This window comes from Rosa rugosa, chromosome 4 (genome assembly GCF_958449725.1).
Source record: "Rosa rugosa chromosome 4, drRosRugo1.1, whole genome shotgun sequence".
Taxonomy (NCBI): Eukaryota; Viridiplantae; Streptophyta; class Magnoliopsida; order Rosales; family Rosaceae; genus Rosa; species Rosa rugosa.
The window spans coordinates 37,722,396-37,747,869 of record NC_084823.1 but is presented as its reverse complement, the minus strand read 5'-3'; the positions used below and the strand labels follow the sequence as shown (position 1 = coordinate 37,747,869).

General features: G+C 41.4%; 4 protein-coding genes across 5 annotated transcripts; 3 read left to right on the top strand and 1 right to left on the bottom strand.

Annotated features, from left to right (window-relative positions):
• Positions 1–7,951: 7,951 nt before the first annotated feature.
• On the top strand, positions 7,952–8,473 carry LOC133744764 (uncharacterized). The gene has a single exon (XM_062172813.1). The coding sequence runs from the start codon at positions 7,952–7,954 to the stop codon at positions 8,471–8,473; it is 522 nt and encodes a 173-aa protein (XP_062028797.1).
• A 282-nt stretch (positions 8,474–8,755) lies between these two features.
• On the top strand, positions 8,756–14,628 carry LOC133706682 (disease resistance protein RUN1-like). 2 transcript variants are annotated; one of them, XM_062132228.1, is made up of 5 exons: positions 8,756–9,016; positions 9,696–10,222; positions 10,608–11,692; positions 12,297–12,581; positions 12,704–14,628. In XM_062132228.1, exons 2-3 carry the CDS (start codon positions 9,708–9,710, stop codon positions 11,641–11,643), a joined length of 1,551 nt encoding a protein of 516 aa, XP_061988212.1. In that variant the 5' UTR covers positions 8,756–9,016; positions 9,696–9,707; the 3' UTR covers positions 11,644–11,692; positions 12,297–12,581; positions 12,704–14,628. The 2 variants fall into 2 exon arrangements, with proteins under 2 accessions (XP_061988212.1, XP_061988211.1); XM_062132227.1 differs by having other exon boundaries at positions 10,608–11,710.
• Positions 12,330–14,304, top strand: LOC133744763 (disease resistance protein RPV1-like). Its single transcript, XM_062172812.1, has 4 exons — positions 12,330–12,581; positions 12,704–13,054; positions 13,198–13,686; positions 13,750–14,304. Exons 1-4 carry the CDS (start codon positions 12,330–12,332, stop codon positions 14,302–14,304), a joined length of 1,647 nt encoding a protein of 548 aa, XP_062028796.1.
• A 1,271-nt stretch (positions 14,629–15,899) lies between the features above and the next one.
• LOC133745199 (mannose-6-phosphate isomerase 2-like) lies at positions 15,900–18,329 on the bottom strand. The gene is made up of 4 exons (XM_062173220.1): positions 17,745–18,329; positions 17,471–17,646; positions 16,892–17,093; positions 15,900–16,809 (listed from the first exon to the last, which is right to left on the bottom strand). The coding sequence occupies exons 1-4, from the start codon at positions 17,847–17,849 to the stop codon at positions 16,222–16,224; spliced, it is 1,071 nt and encodes a 356-aa protein (XP_062029204.1). The 5' UTR covers positions 17,850–18,329; the 3' UTR covers positions 15,900–16,221.
• Between the last annotated feature and the right edge of the window lie 7,145 nt (positions 18,330–25,474).

The window sequence follows — 25,474 nt, the reverse complement described above, 5'->3', positions numbered from 1 at the left end:
GGTGGCTCTCACCCACTTACAACAGACGGCCACCGTGGAAGAGTTCATCGCCGACTTCACCAGATTATGTTGCCGCGCTCCGGATTGGGGTGACGACCAGCTGATACCCATTTTCCTCGGTGGTTTGAAGCCCTCAACCCCACTACTCTGGTGGAAGTTTAGCGGCTGTCACCGTGCTACGAGGCGAGATTGGTAGAATCACAGGTTGCCACTGAGGTACGTCCTAGCCGTTTTACACGCCCTACCCAATGGTCCCATTACTCCAGACTCATCAGTGGTCCCCCATACTCCTCCAGCCCTTCCCATCCATACCGTACTCACAACAATCCGACTAATCCCAACCCCACACCACCACAAAACCCCAAACAACCACCCAACAGAGCCCCGCGTGTTTGGTCCACAATGGATCAACGTGAGCGTAGAGCCAAGGGTCTGTGCTTCAACTGTGATGAACAGTACACCCCAACCCATGTCTATAAACGACCAATTCTGGCCATACTAGAAGCCCCTGCTCCCACGCCACCTGATGAAACCTCAGAGCCCTTGGAGTTTCTTGACTGTGCTCCGACATTGGAGGAACCCACCGAAGAACCATATCCCTTGAATGCCATCACCACAAGCACAGTGGGCGAAGTGATGACAATTGCTGGTACCGTGAATGAATTGCCAGTCATGGTGTTCATCGATTGCGGGGCGGCATCAAATTTTCTCAATCCACGGGTTGCCCAAGCCTTGGGTCTTCCTATTGAGCCACCGACCAACCTCCGTTTTGCCTCTGCCTCTGGGGAATCACTCTCTCCTTCAGGCCAATGCAAGGGAGTCACGGTCACCATTCAAGGATATTCCTTTACCGGCACGTTCCTCCTCCTACCGGTGACCAGCTGTGATATAGTTTTTGGGGCACCATGGCTCAACACCTTGGGACTGATCGGCTGGCAATTTCAGGAAAAGGTAATGGCTTTTTTCACAGAAGGATGATCTCATACCCTTAAAGGCATAACAGCCAGTTCCAATCCCTCTTCCCACCACGATCTGTTGGCTCTCCTTCCCTCAGATCAATGGGACCCATTGGCCCAATCCCCTACTAGCCCCACCCTCTACACTTCCGAAGCCCACCCACCACCCATTCAACAGCTCTTATCCGAATTTCAAGACCTATTCCACCCCTCAATGAGCCTACCTCCTCACAGACCCATCGATCATAAAATCAACCTCATGCCTAACACAAGCCCAATCAATGTGCGCCCATATCGTTACCCACACTCCCAAAAGGCCGAATTGGAGGCCCAAGTAGCGGACATGCTCGCTAATGGACTCATTCGTCCTAGTTGCAGCCCATTCTCTTCACCGGTACTATTGGTAAAAAAAAAGGAGGGTACATGGCGATTTTGTGTGGACTACCGCTCCCTCAATGCGGTCACCATTAAGGATCGTTTTCCCATTCCGGTTGTTGATGAATTGTTGGACGAACTTCATGGCGCCACATACTTCTCCAAACTCGACCTCCGATCCGGCTACCACCAAATACGGATGTGCCCCGAAGACATACCCAAAACAACTTTTCGCATACACGAAGGCCATTTTGAATTTGTGGTGATGCCCTTTGGTCTCACCAATGCCCCATCCACATTTCAAGGGCTCATGAACCAAGTGTTCAAGCCACTATTGCGCAAGTGTGTTTTGGTTTTCTTCGATGATATTTTGGTATACAGCCCGGATTTATCATCCCATGCGCGTCACCTTGAAGAAGTGTTTATTTTATTAAGGACTAACAATTTGCAGGTCAAACTGTCCAAGTGTTCTTTCTGCCAACCCAGAGTTGCATATTTGGGCCATATTATTTCCTCCCAAGGCGTCGAAGTGGACCCATCCAAAATTCAGGCCATAGCAGATTGGCCCAAGCCCAAGACAGTTAAAGGCCTGCGTGGCTTCTTAGGGTTGTGTTAATGTTTAAAGTTCAGCGGTAGCTAAACCTTTGCTAACGCTGGTCCGACGGGCGGACCGATACTTGAGGTGTTCTCAAAGCTTTCGCTACCTGTCAAGTAAAATACAGAGGGCGTCAGAGGGAGACCGCGTTGGGCGGTCTTCTCTTCTCCGATGCCTAAGTTAGTCAATGTATTTATGTTGACAAAGTAACCGTAGGTAAGTATTGAATGCGTAATTAATGAGGAGAGAAGAGAGAACCTTTTATAGGTGAAGAAGGAGCTGATCTTCTTCATGTTTTCGATGTGGGACTAATATGCTTCAGTCCCCAGCTTCTGGAGCTTCTGATGCTGTTTTGGAGCGGCGCGTGGCAGCGCGTCAGCGGTGATCTAGGGGTAAGCCGGGGCTCAGGCGGTAGCCTGCTTGGCTGTGTACCCGTAGGTCACTCCTTTGGCGGGAGTTGGTACCGCTGGCGGTAGCATGAGCGTGGCTCATTATAGCTAATTATGCTTGCAAATGCCTATGTAAGTACAGGTTGACAGGGTATTACCGTCGTTTCATCCACCGCTACGGCCTCAAAGCTAAGCCGTTGACAGAGCTCCTCAAAGTCGACAATTTCACTTGGACTCCGGCGGCCGACCAAGCGTTCCTTGAGATAAAACGCGCGCTCACCTCAGCTCCAGTGCTAGCCCTCCCCTATTTCTCCCAACCGTTCACAATCGAGACCGACGCTTGTGGACTGGGTATCGGCATGGTTCTGTCCCAACAACGCCATCCGATTGCGTTTCTAAGCAAACCACTGTCTCCCATAAATCAATCACTTCTGATCTATTACAAGGAAATGCTAGCCATACTTCATGCTGTGGATAAATGGAGACCATATTTGCTCGGTAACTCCTTCACCATCATCACGAATCATCAGACACTCAAACACATGTTGGATCAGAGGATTTCGATGCCATCACAACAAAAATGGCTCTCTAAGCTCTTGGGGTACAATTATTCCATTGAATACCGGCCGGGCCGTCTCAATACAGTGCCAGACCTACTCTCTCGCCGCCACGAGTTCTGTGCTGTGCAGGTGGTGTCGTCCCCTGTTTTTGATTGTTTCTCTCACATTGATCAAGTCTGCTTACGCGACCCGGAGCTGCAGACCCTCATCTCGAACCTACAGCAAGGCATTGAAATGAAAAAGGGTATTCTTGGGTCAATAACAGACTACTCTACAAAGGTAAAGTCTTTGTACCTGCATCTTCTGACTGGCGCACCAGATTACTCTATGAATTTCATTCATCCCTTCAAGCTGGTCATTCTGGCTACCTCCGCACCTATCTGAGGCTCTCTCGCAATTTTGCTTAGCCCGGAATGCAGAGAGATATTAAGGCTTTCGTTGCGGAATGTGATCAGTGTCAGAGACAGTCCTACGAAGCAATACACCCGCCAGGCTTACTCCAACCATTGCCGGTTCCTGAACACCCTTGGTTGGATATCTCGATGGACTTTATCGATGGCTTACCCCCTTCGGATGGAAAAAATGCGATATTGGTGGTGATTGATCGATTATCTAAGTATGGCCATTTCGTTGCTGTCTCACACCCCTACTCGGCTTCCCAAATAGCTGAAGTGTTCATGAAGGAGATCTTTAGGCTCCACGGGATGCCCAAGTCCATTGTCAGTGATCGCGACCCGGTATTCCTCAGTAATTTCTGGACGGCCTTCTTCAAATTGCAGGGTACTAACCTCCATCCTCAGACGGACGGTCAGACAGAGGTAGTGAACAGATCCCTAGAACATTTCCTCCGCTGTTTCGTACTCGATAAGCCGGCTTCATGGTCAGGATTACTGCATTGGGCGGAATGGTGGTATAACTCCACCTACCATTCCTCCATCAGAATGACTCCTTTTCAAGCAGTCTATGGCGTTCCACCCCCATCGGTCTCCATGTACAGTGCTGTTTCTTCATCTGTACGAGCAGTGGATCATGCTCTCCAAGACCGTAACCACCTCTTACAGCTCCTCCGCACCCACATGGTTGAGGCTCAAAACCGGATGAAGTAACATGCCGACCGACGTCGCACGGAGAGAGAATTCAACACCGGTGATTGGGTGTTCCTCAAGCTCCATCCATATCGCCAACGTTCGGTGGTAAAGAGACCTTTCCACAAACTCTCTCCTCGTTTCTATGGTCCCTTCAAGATTAGTGCTCGTATCGGCCGGGTAGCTTACAAATTGGAACTTCCATCTACCTGCCGCATTCACCCTGTTTTCCACGTCTCACTGCTCAAGCGTCGTGTCGGCGAAGGTACACCCTTGACAACTTCCCTTCCTGACTTCGATGACAATGGCGAGCTCTTATGGCAACTAGCCAAGGTACTGGACATGGCGGTCGTCCACAAGAAGAAACGTAACATTACTCAATGGTTAATTCAGTGGACCGGCCTGCCGGAGGATGATGCAACGTGGGAAGACGCTCACACCATTAAACAGCGTTTTCCTTCCTTTTGTGCCTGAGGACAGGCCCTTGCTCATGGGGGAGGGACTTGTTGAGATCATTCCCATAACCCTTACAAGCCCTTATATTATAGCCCATCTTAATGTACTGAGTAGCCCAATTCTAGGACCAGTAGCTATACTTGGACAGCTGGCAACAGTGGTCCAAGATCTTGTTCTACTGTAACTCCCTTATATTTTGTATTGGCACTCCATTTTGGGGACTATGAATGAAATTATGCATCTTCTTTAATTATTTTCCTCTCCTTTCCCTTTTCTTACCAAGTTGAGTCTATCAAAGGTCCGAGTTGGGACCCAAATACCAGATAACAAGATTATCACAATAAGTTTGCCACAGAACATCCAACTAACAAAACTGTAGGATGAACTCAAAACTTGAATCAGGTGAAGAGGAATGAGCATCTATATTGGCATTGTCAGATGGTTGACGTCAATGTTCGGAGTAGAGTAGAGTGAAGACATAATGGCAAATCATTGGCAGACACCACATTCACAGCAAGATCCAACCAGCAAGTAACGCATTTTCATTGTCATGGGTGGGTTGGAACCAACGAACTAGACTCTAAGTTACCACTTGTGGAAAAAGAGCCATTGTAGGTTTTGAATATTTGGCGAAACCGCAATTCCAAAGCTTCCCTTTGGTTTGAAAAACAACCACCGCAGCGCTGCGGTACTGCACAGACAATTAACTCCACCTTAAAAGGAGATGATGCAAGAGAAAATTGGAATCTCCATTGCAATATCAAATACGATTACATGAAATTCGATTACATAGTATTGATCAAATAATGTTTCATCGAGACTTTTGATTGTTAAACTACGACATTGTGGAATTGAGAATTATTGTTATCGTTAGTGGAATCGACGTGAATTTTGGAATACGATTATTAATAGTGTTTGGAAGTGCCAGGTTTAGGGGAAATTATAAGTAAATTGAGTTTATTAACTTTGTTAGTATTTATCGATTTTAATTTTTATCCTTTTATTATTATTACGCTGCCAATTATACAGGACGTAGTGAGACCTTGAGTCTAGAGGATCCCGGCAGGCAGTAGACATAGCTATGAGGCTAACCTGTGAGTGGTTATTTGATTTTAATCAAATTATGCATGCAATACTGATTTTCGAGCATGGATTGCATTACGAGATTTACTGTGATTGGATTTATTATGATTTTATCGTTTATCGAGAATTTGAGTTTCAAAAGCATGATATGGTTAGGAGGCATAATGTGTTGTTGCATGCATGTATTACCTGGTCGGCAGTACCCTCCATATAATAGTTTCGTCGACAGTACCTTCCAAACAATATTCTAGTCGGCAGTACCCCCCAGAATATATATTATGGTCGGCAGTACCTTCCAGATGACATAAGTTGGTTAGTCGACAGTACCCTCTCACCACCGCCTCTTAGATTTCGGTCGGTAGTACCCTCTGATGTGTCATTTGGTCGGCTATACCCTCCAAATAACATGAGATGACTAGTCGGCAATACTCTCTAGTCATTGAATATTTTATATTTGAGTTGATGATTTTCTACTTGATGATGAATTTAAATGTTTTTTTAGTCATACTGCATGCCGAATTTTTAAAGAGAAAAATGGGAAAGCATTCACTTTAGTTTATTTTCTTTAATACTTCCTTTATTTTCGTCCACTCACTCTAATGATTTTTAAATATTTTTCCCTGGGATTTTCGGTTTTTCGTTCTCCCAGATTTCAGATTTGCCGTTTGTGCATGCAGGAATGTGAGGCATAAGATCACCACTTCCGTTTTGACTATAGGTTATTGTTCAACCTACTCATTTATTATATCGGTTTAATTTCGTATAATTTCTCTGATAACCAAACTTAAGTTGGGGGTATGCTAAGGTCAAAATGGATAGCAGACCACCGTTAAGAAACTTCTCTCTTTTCCATGAATATTCAGATGACGCGCATCACTCGGATCTCTCTTCTTCTTCCTTGTTTTCTTTTCTGACCCATCCTTCCTCCATCTTCTCTCTTATCTCCTTTATCGTATTGGGAGCTTATTGAGTAATTCCATTTTGTTTAGCACTTTCCTTGTTAGTCCCATCTCGAAACACTACAACAATTATAGTCATTTCCAAGGGTGCGATTTGGTCGGAAAAGCCACTTTCTCCGTCGGAAAAAGCTATTTCCGACCGCTAGGTGCCCTCGGTGGTCCTCGGAAAAAATACCATCGGAAATAGTCTTTTTCCGACCAACCCTCGGAAAAAGATATATTTCCGACAGCCAGATGTGGTCGTAAATAATTTTTTGGTGGTCGGAAATTGTTACTCCTCATTGACGACAAATAGTATTTCCGACAAAAAATGTTTGTTGGAAATAATTCGTTGCTTGTAGGAAAAAATTGGCTGCTAGCCAATCCATTTTTTTCCAAGGACTTATTTCCGACGAATAGTAGTGGTCGGAAAAAACTATTTCCGATAAGAATATTTAATTCCGACGACTATTTGGCATCGAAAATGAATAAGTTTCGAGGGTCATATTTTCCTCGGAAATTGATATTTTCTGTCGGAAAAATATAATCTAATATTTCCGAGAATGATATTAATAATCGTATTTTCTGTCGGAGCTTTTTTGCGAGGGCAACTCTGTGCTGTCGGAAATTTTCGTCGGAAATGATGACTTTTGTTGTAGTGAAATGGAGATAAAGCTCCTCACATTCTTGTAAACTATTATATATGTAATACATTGTATCTGATGCACTTTCCAGCTGGGAATCATTGTAATTGAAAGGAGTTCTATAGTGTACACTTAACAAGAAGACGACAACGATCGCGTGAGTCTGACAAAAGACGATGATTGCGCGAGTCGGACAGAAGACAACGACACCAAATACTCCGGCCACTCTCATGACTGTCGGCGCCCATCCAAAGTGAGATGACAAAGTCGTTTCAGTACCATGAAAGTGGAGAAAAACGAGGAGAAGGAGGGGGGAGAGGGAGAGAGAGAGAGGCTGCCAATCGTTGTTGTAAGGGTAGGGGAGAGAGAGTGTGACAATGGCATATTGTAATTTAATAAATGAGGTGAGCCTAAAATTGATATTTTGCCCTTCAATGGCCTGAATGAGAATTCAAATCAGTTGGTTGGGGGGGGGGGGGGGTAAGTGAGAGTGTTTTGGATAGAATTTAGGCATTGGGTAGAGGCTCCAAAAATTTAATTAAAAATATTAAATAACTAATAATCTGTAGAGGTCGTTTCAAAAAAAAAAATAAAATCTGTAGAGGTTTTGTTAGTCAAAATTGAAAAAAAAAACAAAAAAAAACTAAAATAACCTTGAAATATTAAAAAACAAAAATCAATTTTTATTCTCCAGGGACATAATCATCAAAGTAGTGAAACAAGAAAAAATTTGATAAAAATACAATTCACTTTCTCTACAGTAACTACCCATTATGTGCGTTATCTATAGGGAATGAATCATTCAGATAACTACACACTATCATATACCTTTCAAACATTTTATTTTTATTTTTTTTATAATAATACAATATGTTTTATCTAATAGTTCGGCCTAAGATCTCATGGACACCTGCACTTGATGGCCAATGGAAGCTTAATGTAGATGGAAGCTTCTTACCAAGCCTCACTCATGGTGGAACTGGAGGTGTTCTTAGAGATGGTACAGGTTGTTTTAGAGCAGCCTTTGCAAACCATGTTACCTCTGTAGCCTCTGCAAAGCACACAGAGCTGATTGCAATCCGAGATGGCCTGAAAATGTTGCAAGACTTGCAAGCTGAAAATGTCATTGTGGAATCGGACTACCTTGAGGCAATTTCTAACATTGCTGATCTGCAGGCTATGCATATTGTTGAAGCTGGCATCATAGATGATATTAGAGACAGTTTAGAGTCCTTGCACAATGTTCGAATCAATCATGTACCTAGATCAGGTAATAGGGTAGCACATCGACTTGTTGCCATAGCATACGAGGCTGATCATGCTGTAATGTGGCATGATCAAGCTCCTGCATGTATTCTAGATGTTTTGAACTTCGATTGTAAGCAACCTTAGGGTTCCTACATCAATAACATACCCTTGATTCAACAAAAAAAAAAAAAAAAAACTACTCTGTAGAGAGTGAATCATTCAAATAACTACATCCAATCATATAACTTTCTAACATTTTATTTTTTTAATAATTTTTACAATTTTTTTATCTAATTTTTTTTTTTTTTTTTTTAAACTACATGCAGAGCATGCTCAGCATAGTGTGATTTAAAAGCAGTTGACACTTGACTTTTTATATCTAACACATAGTTTGTTAAATTTAAATAGCGGTTTAAAATTTTAAAAGGAACATGATGTTCCGAATTTTCGGTGTGGCTTCGGTTTATCCGTCACTACTATTAGTACCGTGTTAATCACAAGTCTCTGCTTCAGAATTCTCATTTCTGTGAAGCTTTCCTTTTCTGCTTTACTCTTCCTCTTTAGATCCCCTTTCTCACGATCAATTGTCTCCTCCATTTGCTATTCGATCCGCGATCTTCATCTCAAATTCAAGCTTCATTGTTCCTGCCGTAGAATTGGGGATTCGGAATACAACTAAATCAAAAGGTAAATTTTCATCATTTCATTCATAACAAATATAGTCAGGAATTTAAGTTTTTTCTTTATGCAAATAATGCTCCGCTGGTTTACATGCTTGCTGAATAGTTAGTCTTTCTCTTATTCATTCAATTCGAGACTCAAAATTGGAGGCTTGTCGTTGAATTTGAATTGATGTCATATGTGGTTTATCTTGAATGTTAAACATTTGATCTTACTATTTCTATTAATGGGTTAATGACCAAACAGCTAGCAAAATTCTTAATAGAAATAAAGGTATTAAAAACTTAAAAAGCAAATCAAGATGAGCAATTAGCATGCATGACTCCGATGATGGACTAAATATGAACAATTAATCAAGCAAATGATGAAAGTGCTATCGTTTCGGCACAGAGGTATTCTTATGTTGGAAATTTAAGAATGTCCAATGATACTGCTCATTTGAAGAAAGGTAGAAGATAAAAAAAAGGCATTCATTCCGTGGACAATTAAGTTTTGGAAATTGCTTCTGCATTCTATTAATCTCAGTGCTGGAGACTGGAGTGTGTTTAATATTTTTCAACCATTTTTGCTACAAATATATTGAGCCTGCTATTAGTACGTTAAATTACCAAAAGGAAACGAAAAAAGAAAAACAACTGTTAGTCATCTGAGCCTGCCTTCCTTCTGATCAGTTGCCATTTTGCAGTCTGTGCTACCAATGGCTACCAGCAGGAAAGCCGATGAAGCAGAGGATTCATTGGACTCGTCCTCCTCAAATCATTGGATTTATGAAGTTTTCTTGAGCTTCAGGGGTGAAGACACGCGCAACAACTTCACGGGCCATCTCTACCTGGCCTTAAAGGAGGCTGGAATCAATGCTTTCATCGACGACAACCAACTTAGAAGAGGGGAAAACATAACTGATGAATTGGTGCGGGCAATTCAAGGGTCCAAGATCTCTGTCATCGTCTTTTCAAGGAAGTATGCGAATTCCACTTGGTGTCTTGAGGAGCTAGTGAAGATCATGGAGTGTAGAAGAACACTGGGGCAACTTGTCTTTCGAGTATTCTATGATGTTGATCCTTCAGATGTCCGGAAACAGAGTGGTAGTTTTGCAGATGCATTTGATCAGAAACATGGAGACAAAGATGAAGATAAGGTCAACAGGTGGAGAACTGCTCTTACTGAAGCTGCACATTTGTCTGGCTGGGATCTTAGAACCAAAGCTGATGGGTAATATTTACTAATTGATCTACCTTAATTGCTATCTATTATCCGTTTGCTGGAGTCACAGCTTTCATTACATGGTTTGCTCAACCCTTTATGTAGTAGACGTTATTACTGTGAACCAGATAACTACTTTAGCTCAAAAATCATTGTTTTTGCATTCTTTCAACAAAAATATCTTATAGATTTGCACAAGTGTGTGCACAACCTTTTTATTTGAAGATTTTGATTCATGATCTCTGAGTTCTAAGTTGCAATTTTGTTGAAATGTTATTCTTTAGGAGCAATAACTGTAATCACATAAAATATTTGTAGTACGTATCAATTCAATTTGATCTTCCTGTTGGATGATGAGTCTAATTCTGCTGTGCTGACTTATTGTTATTGCCAGGCATGAAGGGAACTTTATACGGATGATTATTCAGGAGATCTCTAAATTTCTTAATAATACAGACTTAAAGGTAGCGGAAAATGAAACTGGAATAGACTCTCGTATACAAGATATTGTTTCTCTTTTAGGTATTGGAACAGCACATGATGTACGCATTGTTGGAATTTGTGGTATGGGGGGGATCGGAAAAACAACACTTGCCAAGGCTCTTTACAACAGATTTCGACAAAGCTTTGAAGCTTCAAGTTTCCTTCCTGATGTCAGGGAAACTATGCAGAACAATGGTATGGTTAGTTTGCAAGAAAGCCTTCTTTCTGATATCTCTAAAACAAGCATGACAGAGGTAGGTCATGTTGACAGAGGGATCAATGTGATAAGAAATAGACTCGGATGCAGAAGGGTATTTGTCGTAATTGATGATGTCGACCAAGTGGAGCAATTAAAGGCATTAGCAATAGACCGTGACTCGTTTGTTCTGGGAAGCAGAGTGCTTATAACAACAAGAGATGAACATTTGCTAAAGCAACTTCAAGTGGATTCTATATATCAAGTTCGGTTGATAGATGAAGAAGAATCTATCAAACTCTTTAGTTTGCATGCCTTTAAAACTTATTGCTCCCCTAATGAAGAATATCTTAAACTCTCAAGAAGGGTTGTTGATTGTTGTGGAGGTTTGCCACTAGCTCTTAAAGTTCTAGGATCTTTTCTAGTTGAAAGAGGCACAAAATTTTGGGAAAGTGAAATCAAGAAATTGCAAACAATTCCTCTGCTCAAAGTTCAAGAAAAGCTCAAGATTAGTTTTGATGGGCTAAATGATGATACAGAGAGGGACATATTCCTTGATATATCATGTTTCCATATCGGGAAGAAGATGGACCATGTCAAACAAGTATTGGATAGTTGTGACCTTTTTCCACATTCAGGAATTGAGGTCCTCATTCAACGTTGCCTCATAACTGTTAATAAGAAAAACGAGCTGATGATGCATGATTTGCTTCGCGACATGGGTAGCAATTGTCCGTGCAAAATGCCGTGACAACCCTGGAAAATGGAGTAGAGTGTGGCGCTCGGAAGATGCAGTAAAGGTATTGACGGACGAATCTGTGAGTACCTTTCCTGATCAAACTTCATGTTAATTAATTGCATACACTACAAGAGTAGCATATGCATCTGTCATCAAATTAGTATGCCCCATATGTGTTTGAACTCGTAAATCATAAATCAAAAATTTTCATAGGTTATTGCGTTTAACTCTGATAGCCGGATTCACTGATAGCATGATTCAATACTTTCGAATGCAAAATGTATTTTGAGTAAGTTTTTCTTTTACTACTGGCATGCAAAACATTCTAGCGCTGAGTTTCGTGTTGTAAACAAGATGATGTGCATTAAGGACTTGCAGTTCCTGGTAATACCCAAAATGTGTATGTAATGCAGTCAGTTTCTTTTTCCACATCATCTTAGTATTGTGCTGTTGCATTTAATAAGGTTTAAGGCTCCAATGACACAGAATCAATAAATACTCGCTGGTTGGCACAATATATAAGTAATCCGTAACTCGATACTGTAAGTCGATCATGTACCTCTCTTGTAGTTTAGGCCTGCCTGCATTCATGAATCCGCTTATGTGTAGGAAGTTATAAATTTTTTCCACATGCAAATAATACTCTCGATGCCTTTTGTTTACAGGGATCTGATGAAATTCAAGGACTCACTCTAGACATGCGGTGCTTAGAATTCGGGAAAAAGGCTAAATTTAGGACAGAAGCATTTGCAAAAATGAAGAGACTGAGATTTCTCGAACTCAGTCATGTAAAGCTCACTGGAGGCTACAAATATCTCCCCAACGAGTTAAGATGGCTCCACTGGACTGGATTCCCTCTAAGGTCCATACCAAAAGATTTTAGTCTAGGAGAAGTAGTTGCTATCTACCTCCCATATAGCAATCTCAGATACGTTTGGGAAGATTCTGGGGTATATTATATACTCAACCAATTTATTACTTCTTTCCTTGGTTTTGTTCACAACATCACGCTCTCTTAATTTCGTTTCTTTTGGATTTTGATCTTTGTTTTTGTTTTTACCTTGTCTAACAGGTCCTTGCGAAATTGAAGATTCTTGATCTCAGTAATTCCTATTCCTTAAAAAAATCACCAGACTTTTCAACTATTCCAAATCTCGAGGAGTTGGTCCTCAAAAACTGTTGGGAATTGGCAGAGGTTCACCAGTCCATTGGTGGACTCAAAAGGATTTCTTTGGTTAATCTTATGGACTGCAAAATTCTTGAGGAGCTTCCAAGGAGTTTCTATAAGTTAAAATCTATAGTAACTCTTGTTCTTGATGGCTGTGAAAGATTTGAGAAATTGGATCAGAAAATAGGGGACATGACATCGTTGTCTACTCTGAGTGCAAATGGCACAGCCATAACAGAACTGCCGTCTTCCATTGTGAGATTAAAGAACCTGAGATATTTTTCTCTACTATATTGGGATCCTACACGTAATTTCCCTAATCCTACACGTACTCCCTCTTTATCACGTCCCTTTTATTTGATCTATTATTGGGCTTCAATATACCTAATTTTCTTGAGGATCCTGGAAGTCGATCTTCCTTGAAAAGGATGGATATAAAAAGCCTGCCAAGCCTCACAGGCCTCTCCCAGCTTGAAGACCTATGCTTGGTTGATTGCAATCTTACCGATGAATTGATAAAGGGTATGGATCTTGGGAGTCTTTCCTCTTTGAAGTCGTTACATCTAGATGATAACAGTTTCAGTAGCCTTCCAAGCCTCTGCAGCCTTTCTAAGCTTGTCGATCTAGATTTGAGTAGTTGTACAAACCTTGTTGCAATCCCAGATTTACCAACGAGTCTGACGAACATCTGCGCCTCATACTGCACTGCATTGGAAATAATGCCCGACTTTTCAGATATGTCCAATATGAGACGGATGTTTCTAAACAGATGTGCCAAACTCGTTGAGGTTCCAGGCTTGGATGAATCTTTGAAAAGCTCCATGAGGCTGCTTGTAATGGAAGGGTGCATCAATATCACTGCTACTTTCAAGGAGAAAATTCTACAGGTCTCTCTCTCTCTCCCTCTCCCTCCTTCCCTCTAAATCTTCTTGCTTCTTGTCATGGTATAGGGATGGAATTTCATAGGACCTGTTGACATCGTATTTCTGGGACCTGGTCCGAGTGACATCATAATTCTGGAACCTGGTGGCATATTTCTCCCTCCGAGTGACATTCCTGAGTGGTTCCCGTGGGTCAATGAGGGTGGTAGAATAAATTTTCAAGTGCCTGAAATTAGGGGGAGTAATGTAATAGCCATCGCTCTGTGCTTCACTTATTTGAAAAATGATAATCGTGAGCCAGAATTTCCATCTAGTGGCGTTTTGGTTACAAACCATACCAAGCTCGCTACATTTTACATTGCAGTGGAATCAGGCCCTGGAAGCGGTCCCCATAATTTTGAGTATCTTTGGCTGGGACATTTACCCAGCTATAAGTTCAATTTGGAAGGAGGCGACTTTGTTGAAGTTTTGATAAGAACCGCACGTCCATTTTTCAGAGTGAAAAAATCAGGGATCAGTCTAGTATGGGACACCAAGCAGCCAGAGTTCAGGGTTGATACTGACTGGGTAGATAGGATGTGTTTTTCTCGTCCATATACTGGAGGCAATAATAATATGGAATAGACCCCTTGCTGGTTATGTCGATGATGTAGTCACCTGATGAGGAGTTGAGGATCGACCTCCGACAGAGATTGAGGCACGAGGAAGCCATTTTGAGGTCTTGGATCATGGTTCTTGTAGGTATTTGTGGAGCAGTTTGGGCAACTACCTCACCCCATTGACTATGCCATTCAGCGATCATGACGTTGGTCATTACTCATTAGTTTGTGTACATGGTAGGAGTGCAACTGAACATTGTAGGCACACATTAATAGATTCTACAGTGTTTACTGATTAGCCCTTATCAATTTGTCTTGGTTATATTGCAGGAAGTCATTTCTTTCGATATATGTATGTTCTGCTTCATGCATTAAGATTTCGATCATCTTTTTGCAAGTAGTAGCATGTTTGAGTAGGGCACAAATCGGCTATATATTTGGTGGATTATCCATTTTGCTGAGTTATGGAAACGATAAGTTCCTGATGTTCATTATGTATCAATACATTTCCATTCTGCATCAGTTATACTTTGCAAATGGGAACATAAAAATATGCATTACTAGGAGTTCAGAATTTTTGGATATTGTGAGTTCATGTGAATGTGAAGGATTTATTGAATGTCATAATTAAATCTTAGCATTTCTGAATGTCGTCAATACTATCATTAGTTAACATATGTATCAAAGATGAAACCGTCAAAGTTAAAGTTGGAGCCGTTTTATGCTTTCGATTGCTAGTTGGGACAGGACTGTAAATATGATTGGTAACTTGGTATTGTTTTCTTGTCATGCTATGAAGGAGTCACTAACAGATATAATAGTTTGGAAGGGCCAAAGACCCTTCCAATAAAACAACCCTTGAAAACAATGTCTATAGCTAGTTCTTTCAAGTATTGTTTGACGAATGGAAGATTTTGAGCAGAAAAGTACTAGTTGTAGACAGCAAAGGCACTCCAGTACACAACCTCTTACTTCTTCTATGATGTTTCGTTGAAGGAGAATCCAAACTTGTAATTCATTGCGTTACAATCAGAATTAATCCTCCCGTTAAGCTTTTATTGCTGATATCTATCATCTTGCTGCCTCAATCAGAGGAAGTCCTTTAGAAATACTGTTACTGAGGACGATGCACTCTACTCTCAAGTGCCTCAAATTAGTAGCTCTAATGCAATAGGATTGACCGTGCGGTGCTTGTTCTTTGAGTATAGGCAAATCGAAAGAGATGAATTTGATGTTATTTTAATCTGTAACCAAGGCACACTAGATTTGGCTAGTTTGTATTGTCTACCTTCAGAATAAGTTCCCATATCAACTATCTTTGGCAGCATACCAAATAATAAGTTCAATCTGGAAAAACTGTTTATTCTACGGAAACACATTCCAAGGTGATGAAAACAGGGTGAATCTAGATGGGGCGACATTCAGGGATTAGTGTATGAGGTGTTCTCTATCACATTGATTCGAACCGTGCATCATAGTGTATGTGGTGTTTTCTATCACATCGATTCAAACCGTGAAGAGAGATGTAATAGAATAATTTCATGTAAATTTACTTTCAGAAATCAACTTAGAATTAGAAGCTGAATAGTGTCTAACTTCAGGGGAAACAGCGATCCACTGCAGAAAAATATGTGCTATTCCTTTTGCTCATAATCGAGTCGTAAAGCATTAAGTTGGCTACTGCAGATTTAATGTGAGAACTCTCTGTTTTGAGTTTGAATGTATGGCTCTCCTGAAGAACATTACATATCTTTTTCTTTGCCAACAGTTTAGATCGATCAATTCTTATTTGTATAGTACTTATTCTACATACATTGCAAGACACGTACGTGACAGTGCTAATAGTATTCCATATTACTATCAAAGATGCTAAATCAACAACTTGTTTGCCTTCCCAAAATGCTAAAATGTGACGCTGCCACGCTGGATTCTGGAATTGAATTTATGGGACTTGAAAGAACATGCTGTTCACTCCGGCTCTATATATGTGCAACTCAGATGCACTTGTTATGCTAATCTCAGTATCTGCAGGCACGAAAAGAACCTCTCCTTGTGTGATATTTATATCTCCTGTAAGATTGCTTGTATATATGATTCCCTCCCCAAAAGTGACGACGAAAATGGAAGGACCTTGGACTGCAGGAAATTCCACAGATTCTCCCTGGGAAAGATGGCATCGATCAACCTCAAATTCGTCAAAAGGTGGGAGGTACCTTGTCACATAAGAATTTAAGGCAACCCCTTTCAGGATTTCAGGGCAGCCCTGCTTGTATGTGAGCATAGAACAAAGGGTTTTCACATCCCGATGCTTGGGAGTGAGGCCGGCCCTGACTACATTGTCAGAAGTTGCCATGCACTCGACGCAGTCACCGAACATATAGGCATGGGGTTCATTTGCTCCGAGGTATAGTGCTTCTCCTGGATTAAGCTTGACATAGTTGAGAAAGAAAGCAGACATGACACCCACATCATCTGGATATTGCCTTTCCAATTCCAGAACCAGTTGCTCCTTTTCTGTCAACTGCCTCACCTGATCAAATCAATATTAAACAGTGTAATCGACTTTTGAAGAAAAAAAAAATCACTGATTGTTCAATGTTGGAGTTACTGACCTGATTTTCCATGTGTAAACGATTTTTCAGTTTAGTTGTTGCTGTAGTTACAATCTCTTTGGTTGCTGACATGAGTTGGGTAAAAATCAAACGCATAACAGACTTGACTTTATCTTCCCCATCTGCATTTGTGGTGTCAAACACTTGGTTTGCTACTTCACTACCAACCACTTGTACAATCTCAGGGACATTATCAAGCACACCAGCTCCTGGAAATTATTAGTCAATTAAATCAGAAATATTTATTTTGCAGTATTTATATTAATAAAGGGTGGTCTGTAGTCACACACTTGCATATTAAGCTTTTTGACCTTTTTAGCATTATGTCAAATTTCTGGCATAATGACATTTTTTGGGCCCCAAATTAGGCAATAACAGTTACAAGTCAATTACTTGTTTAATGACCAAAACAAAAGAGAACAGAGGAAGCACGTAAGCATTCGAAAGCAGTAATGATTATCACGAAAAGGATCGGATCATCAGGAAACAAGCAACTCGGCTAGCAAGAATATCTATGCTGAGAAAAACAAAGGGTGTCAATTGTTCATATCTTACAAATGTGATAGTGACAGGATGAGGATATGTACCTCAAGAGTGATAAAGCCACAAAGAGCCTGAAAATGTGTTATAGCAAGTGCCATCTCAGGCTTGTGATTATCGTCCTTGTAAGCACTTGGCATAAACTTGTGCAAAACCTTGGCCAAGTCCTTATCCGGATGTGCCTGTATCGACAATGCCTTTCTCACAGAAAGCACCTAATTCCCAAGCAAGGACGAAACCATTACAATATTTGACTTGAATATATTGATGATTCTGATGCATAACTGAATTAGGACAGTAATGGCAACAGTACCTTAAACAAGAAAGGGAGGTCTGAGCCCCACTTTTGGACGATTGTATGACCAAGAAGCTTATTTGAGTTGGCTGAAACCCAGTCTTTGAGGGCCATTGAGATCATGATGAATCAAGAATGAGGGTCCATAACTCAGCATAAGGCTTTTTCTGGGTCGATTTCAAAGCCAGAATTGGGGGCATAGAGCCTGGCCACCACTGATCTCGCCGCCGGTGGCAAACGAACCCCCTTCTCCTCCTCTTTGGATCCATGAAAGTATCTGGAGCTATAGCCTATAGGGCCTTGAATTAAGAGAATCGAAGAGAAGAATATTCACTGTCAGTGCCGCGCCGGATAACCTGGTCCGGTCTTCCCTTTCTGGCGGTTTCCGGCCGAATTGATCCTTGGGTTTTGGAGCTGGCACTACACTGATCATTTCCCCACTTGTGGTTTGACTCAAATCGGCCAGGGGAGGGAGAATCGAACTTGTCTAGTTCGGGGTTTTTGCCAGATTTCTTTCGGGTCGTTTTCCGGGCAATCTATCTTGAATTGGTTGTTGTTGCAGGTATAAAAGTTGTTCTACATGTTGTGAGGATTCGTTTGTTGTAGGTGGTATAGCCAGATTTCGGTTTTAGTGAGGTGGCGCGTGAAGTCCACGTGCAGCGCGTTCAGCCACTTAAAATTCTCAGTCTTTGGCCACACTTGCTTTCATGAAATTCGATTACATAGTTTTGATCAAATAATGTTTTCATCAAGACTTTTGATTGGTAAATTACAACGTTGTGGAATTGAGAATTATTGTTAACGTTAGAGGATTAAAATTGTGGAATCGACGTGAATTTTGTAATGCAATTATAAATAGTGTTTGGAAGTGCCAGGTTATGAGGAAAACCAGTAAGGAACCTCTTACATGTCAGAAATTAATTTGCATAAGAAAAACCAGTAAGGAACCTCTTACAATCATCAATTATCCTACCAATAACAGAGAAGTCATCATCTGTCTCGTTGACAGCAACAATGAGCGACACACAATAACTCTCCACTTCGATCAGTTTCATTCCAGCCTTCATGAATTGCCACCAATAGACCCGCACGGAGGGCCTCCGCCTCCATATGAATAGCAGAATTGGCATGGTACGTTAAAATGGCGAGCCAAGGCCGCAAGGCACTCACCTTTTTCATTACGAACTACCACGCCTACACCTCCTAGTTGTCGCTTTGCGCTATAGGCCCCATCCATATTTAATTTCAGTCTTCCCTGAGAAGGAACAGACCACTGCTTCGACCTGTTAGCTAGGTAGCCTACTGCCAGTAACTTGCGCATGAACATGGCGGGACCGATGTACTTCATCAAGCCAATTAACTGCCCATTCAAAGATATGAAAAGGACTGAAGCAAGAATCCTTCCAAAGAACATTATTACGTTCATTCCATATGGCCCAAAGCAAAGTCAAGAACAACTCAAGAGAAGAACCTGTAAGAGTGTCAAAAGCACCGGCCTCTGACCCAATCATAGAGAGAGTCAACATGATGAACCAGGAGTGGAATATTGAGATTGCTCTGCTTCCAAATCAAATCCACCAAGGTATAATGAATGAATATGTGTTTCCCATCTTCAACTCTATCCCCACAAAGAACATACTTAAGACTGGGCAGCTGCATCTAGTTCGACAAGGCTACACGAGTGGGCAAAATACCCCTTAACAATCTCCATGCATGCAATTTGACTTTAGGTGGGAGTCTCACTTTCCAGAGTGTTCTCCAAAATTGATCAGTTCTAACGTAAGTAGTATGAGAAGAGGAAGAAGCCGTATGCATATGATAATTCCACAATCTTGCCACATAATATCCATTCTTGACATGTACTATATCTGCCATGCTTATCATAGTGCCAAATCAATCTGTTCTTTGGAGAATCCATGCTCAAAGGTATAGGTATGCTTGAAATTAAATCCACTTCCTCTGGCATGAAGAGCTCACGCAACACCTTACCATCCCACTCATTTGCGTCAGGTATGATTAAGTCTGATACACTGAAGTCTTCCGTACCCGGCACAACAGGGGAGTATGGTTTAAATGTATATGGCCGGCCATGGAATCCAGGGATCTGTCCAAATCGAAATTGCTTCCCCATCTCCAACCTGGTATCTGATACCTCGCCGAAGCAGGTCACGGCCAATCAGGATGCTTCTCCAAGTATAAGAAGCCCTTTTTGGGAGGGACCGCATGCATGAAATCCATATAAGGAAAATAACGAGCTTTTAGGAGCTGGGTGACAGGAGAGTTAGGTCGACAGAGAATTCTCCAACCTTGTTTCGCCAATAAATCTTGATTAAATAAGATCATGTTACGAAATCCCATTCCACCCTCTGATTTAGGAGCACACAATTTATCCTAACTCATCCATTGAATCTTCTTATCGAAAGCTGTATCACCCAACCAAAATCTTGCCATCATCCGATGCATTTCCTCCCACAGATGCTTAGGGAGTTCAAAACAGCTCATATATAACATAGTTAGGGATTGCCTGCACCACTGCTTTTTTTAAGACTTCTTTGACAGCTGTACTAAGAAGCTTATCTCTCCATCCCTGTGTTCTGTTACTAATCTTCTCATTCAAATATCCAAAAGCTTCTTCCCTCGAGTAACTAATCTCCATAGGCATGCCAAGGTATTTATCATGCTTCTCCACCCCTAACACATCTGCCAATTAGTACTGGGAGTGCAGAGGCACATTGCTGCTGAAGGACATACAACTCTTCTGAAAATTAATTTGCTGCCCAGACAAAGGCTCAAACTGAACTAGAATATCTTTGAGAGCCAAACATTCCTGTAATTGAGCCTTGCAGAATATGAAAGAATCATCAGCGAAAAGCAGGTGACTAATCGAAGGTGCACCTATACATATGCGGACACCATGAATAAAGATCTCATTCTTCTGCCTGTACAATCATTCTAGAAAGGAACTTCATACATAACAAGAAAAGGTTAGGGGAAATAGAGTGTTACGACCCAAACCAAAAATTTTACCAATTCGCTAATCATTGGATGGTAAACGGTGATTTCGTACACTTTTTATTTTAGTTTCGATACTATTAGTGGCCCTAAAAGTCGACTTTTTGTTCAGGTCAAAATTTGAGAAAACTTTCTTCATGAAAGTCGTAGAGAACGTTAAACCGAGTGTGTGCATATGTGGTAGGTAAAATCGAAGTTCATATGCGAAAGTTATAAGCGAAATACTAAATTTACTATTGGAGGTAAATGAAGTTACTGTGGGCCGGTAAATTTTCTTTTCTCTTCTTTTCTCTCTCCTTCCCCCGTGCTCTCTCTCTCTCTCTCTCTCTCTCTCTCTCTCTCTCTCTCTCTCTTTCTCTTCCCGACAGCCTCCTCCACCATTTTCTTTGATTCGTCCCCGTCCGGCTACCAATCAACGTGCCACGGGACTTTTTGGAACCGTCTCTTCCTCCTCCACACGCTCATACCGTAGGTGATCGATCATGATTTGGCCGGAGAAGGGACAATTTGAGCCGAGAATGTTACTGTAGCAATCAGGGTTTTTCAACGACTTCTTCCAAATCCGGCCATCTTCGGCAACAAAACTAGGCTTGATGGAAGCGCCTTGAGGCACCCTTGAAGCCCTCCAAGTTTCTTGCAGCGAATTGAAGCATGGAAGACGAATCAGCGATTTGAACTTTTCACTGTTCAAATCGAGCACTTTCGGTCAACTCGATTTCCGGCCAAATTCAGGTACTTTTAGACTTCGATGTAGTTGAGAAAGTTATTGGGCTTGTTGAGTTGCACGTGCTAGTGAAATTTAGTGGTCGGAGGTGGAGGTTGCCGACGGCGTGTGGACCCCACACGCTACCACTGTGGGTGGCGCATGGCGGCACGTAAGCAGGTTTCTGGCTTCGATTTTTAGCTAGTTAAATCTTATATTTGAAGTAGAGCTTGTACATGTGATTTTGGAGAAATTGGAGAAGTGTTGAATCGATTATGAATTTCTGAAAATTTAGAATTTCGATTATCGATTTCGAGAATCCGACCTTCGGATTTCTTTCAGATTTACCCTAGAATTTGTAAATTGACTAATCAATATTATTGGTAAAGTTTGGGTTGAATCTGAGAAGAAATGGAGATATTGGCTTGACGAGGGGTTTTTGGGTTTCGTTTAAGAATAGTATTTATTTGTCGAATTGTTGTTTACGGAATAAAATTGTGTACAGGACGAGGCACCAACATATCACTCGACGAGGATCCTTACGCTTGGGTGCTACGTTAGTCGTATAATGTGAGTGGACATTTATTTTAAATTGAATTGCATGCGATTCTAAGTATTCATAATTAAATATTTGTGAAATGGTTCTTGGATATTTTGGGACATGATTTTGGATCGTATATTATAATTTTGGTGTTGGATTATAATTTGAACATATGATGTTTTTGTCCACTCACTTTAAAAATAAAAAATAAAGGCCAATTGACATGTGCGGAGCACATGTTAAGGGTTAGTAACTAATAATCTATAAAGGCTTTGTCAGCCAAAATTGAAAAAGTGTACCAAAATAACCGTGAAATATTAAAAAACTGTTCAAGTAAATCCAGAATATGTGTCTGGCCCAAACTCTAGGTTACTTGTGCAATTTGTAATATGGTTACTCTTAGAGATAATCTAGGAGAATCTTAGTAGATATCCATTCATTGTACGATTATATTTCCATGTACAACTCTGATTCTATGCATGTAATCCTCTATATAAAGAGACCCCTATTATCAATGAAAGCACAGCAAATTCTCTCCCAAATATCGATTTCCTTAAACACATTATCAGCACGAAGCTCTAACCCTAAAATCCTAAAACCCTAGATCGCCGCTCCTAGCCCTCGCTAGCCTCCTTCACGCCGTGCATCGCCGTGTTCCACCATCCAGCGAGGCACAACGCGCCACACCACTGCCACAACGCACCACACCGTTGCCACATCAGAAACCCTAATAATAGGTATGTTTTAAAGTTCCCGTTTTTAAAGTTTTTGTTCTTTTTCTCTTCTTTTGTTCTCGGAGACTTGCAACCTCCCTTCTTCTACCCCCCCCCCTCTCTTCTTCTTCTTCTTCATAGGGGAGACCAAAAACCGAACTGTGAGGTTCGTCCTCACTCGAAGCTTAGAGCTTGTAGAGTCCTTCAAACTTAGAGTTTGTTGAGAAGTTATGATTGACCACAAACACATCATTATTTCGATCTAATCCAATACCTTTTGGAATCGAATTTCTTGGGAGCGACTACGCTAAGAAATTCCTAATTTCTTGGAAGCGATTACGCTCAGAAATTTTATTTGTTTTCATGGTACCCCTTTTCGCTTCGAAACTAACCCTTATTTCTTGTTCTCTTTCAGGATGAGTAACCTGAACAAACTGGACTTCGCTCCATTGGGAACAACTGACTCTGGATATTACAAGAGGGTTCGTGATGTCCGCCAGCATCTCCAAGGCCGAAGGATTCCTGGATATGATTCTTGAGCCTAGCCAGGACATGTTAATTGTTGAGCAAGCTCAAGCTTTGGAAGCAAATAGGGCAGCCTAGGAGGCAAATAAGGCGAAAACCATCATCCTAATGACTCTTCATATGGACGATTCGCTCCAGTACGAGTATATGAATGAAGAAGACCCCAGAAGGCTGTGGGTCTTACTAGAAGAAAGATTTGGCAACATCCATGACTCCTTGCTTCTTGACATAGAAGTGAGATGGCATAGCCTCTGCTTCTGTGATTTCAAATCAGTTCTTGACTACAACTCGGAAGCACTTCGCATCAAATCATTGATGAAATTATGTGGACAAGATATCACAGATGCGATGTTGATTGAGAGGATCCCATCTACCTTCCATGTCTCTGCTTTGACGGTTGCTAAGAACTATCGAATCGATGTTACAGCAGGACGGATTACAAGGTTTCATGAGCTCATTGGACCATGAATATCGCTGAAAAGCACGACAACATCCTTGTGAAAAACTATAATTCGAGACCCGTGGGAACAGAGCATATTCCGGAGTCCAATTATAGTCGCGCCCCTATGGGAGGGTTCCAAGAGCGAAACTCTAAATTTAGGGATAATTCTAGACGTTCTGGTTCATATTCTCGCTCTAATGAGGAAGGTAACCTCCAAAATAGGCAGACACAAAACCGAAGAGGTCAACGTGGAAAGAGAGAGGGAGGCAACGCCTCTGGCCATGTTGGTGGCGTCACCAACACTAAGAGCCATCCTAATGTTGCTTTCAAAGCACCTCAATCAATGGAGTCTGAGCACAGAGATGTATGTTCTCGATGTGGAGCATCCGGTCACTGGGCACACATTTGTAAAGCTCGTGAAGAAATTGTCACCGCCTATAAAGCATATTGTGAAACAAGAGAAGCTCACTATGTGGAACAAGAAGATCAAGAAGGTGATCTAGAATGAAGGGTTGAAGACTTCAAATCTAGCTGAGATCAATAGATCGCCAATTCTATTTAAGTCTTTATTTTCCAAGAGATATAATAGGCAATTTCCATGTATTTGTAGTAAATGCCACTGGTTTAGTTTTTCTTCCACTAGGTTCATCCAAAGCAAGTATGAAGTCTAAGAAGGGTTTTGAGATAAGTGGTACTTAAGCGAGCTTTGCTCCACTAACATCTCTCTACTCACCTGGTTATATTTATTTTGGAGTTACTGAAAGAAGTCAAACGACTACATTTGTTTTGCATTAGCTAGCATTTGGATTAGATTCTCTTAATGGTTAAGAAACAATGATGTACTCCATTGGCTTATGAATAAAATTTCGAGTTCTTTTCATTATGACTCCATTTTGATTCTGAGCATATTACTTTGTGACAGTGATGGCTGGGCCATCAGAATTAGTTCAAGGATATGGAATGGCCCAAATTCCGCTTGCCAAATGGTATCTTGATTACCGTCACAGAAACCCTCTACACTCCTAGGGCAAATCGGACCCTATTGAGCCATTCGAGCCAACGGATTTTATGCGCAAACGCATGTAGAGAACGAAAAAAAGTTTCTTTGCACTACCTCTAATGATTGTGAATAAAGGCGCATCTTAGGAAACTTACGTGTCACTCTAATGGACTCTATGTCACCACTATTTGAGCTATTAAATGCAATAAAGTTATGAGAGAAGTTCTCTTAAATTTAGACACATATTGGCTATGTCATGACAGGATAGGTCATCCTAGTCATATCATAATCCGTCTAATAAAGACTTCAAAAGGACATCCATTCTTTCAAGAGAAACGAAGCACGAACCAAAGGTTGATTCCTGGATAGGTGTGACCGCCGCTGTCCATCGCCAGCCTAGGGTTGGCGTAGTCCATATCCATGACGTCATGGATGGTGTCCATCATGGTGATGGCACACCAGGTGATGCTGCAATCACCAACTTTGCTTACAATAGCTCTTCAGATGCTCAGGCCTAACCAAAGTCCTCATTGGTTGCTTCTAAGGCCCCCTCGCTCATTCTACAAAGCCTGTTCCTTATGGAAATTAGGATCGAGATTGTCTTATGCAAAGGATATGAAAATACTCATTCTGTTCTTACATAGAATTCGTGGGGATTCTGTGGACTGATTCAACCAACTTGTGGACGTTAAAATATCTCATGATGTTGGTTGACACTCAAACACGCTAGTCACGTGTTGTGCCATTGTCCACTTGTCATGCTGCTATACTAAACTCCTAAATTTGTGGATCATTACTTTGATGAGACAATG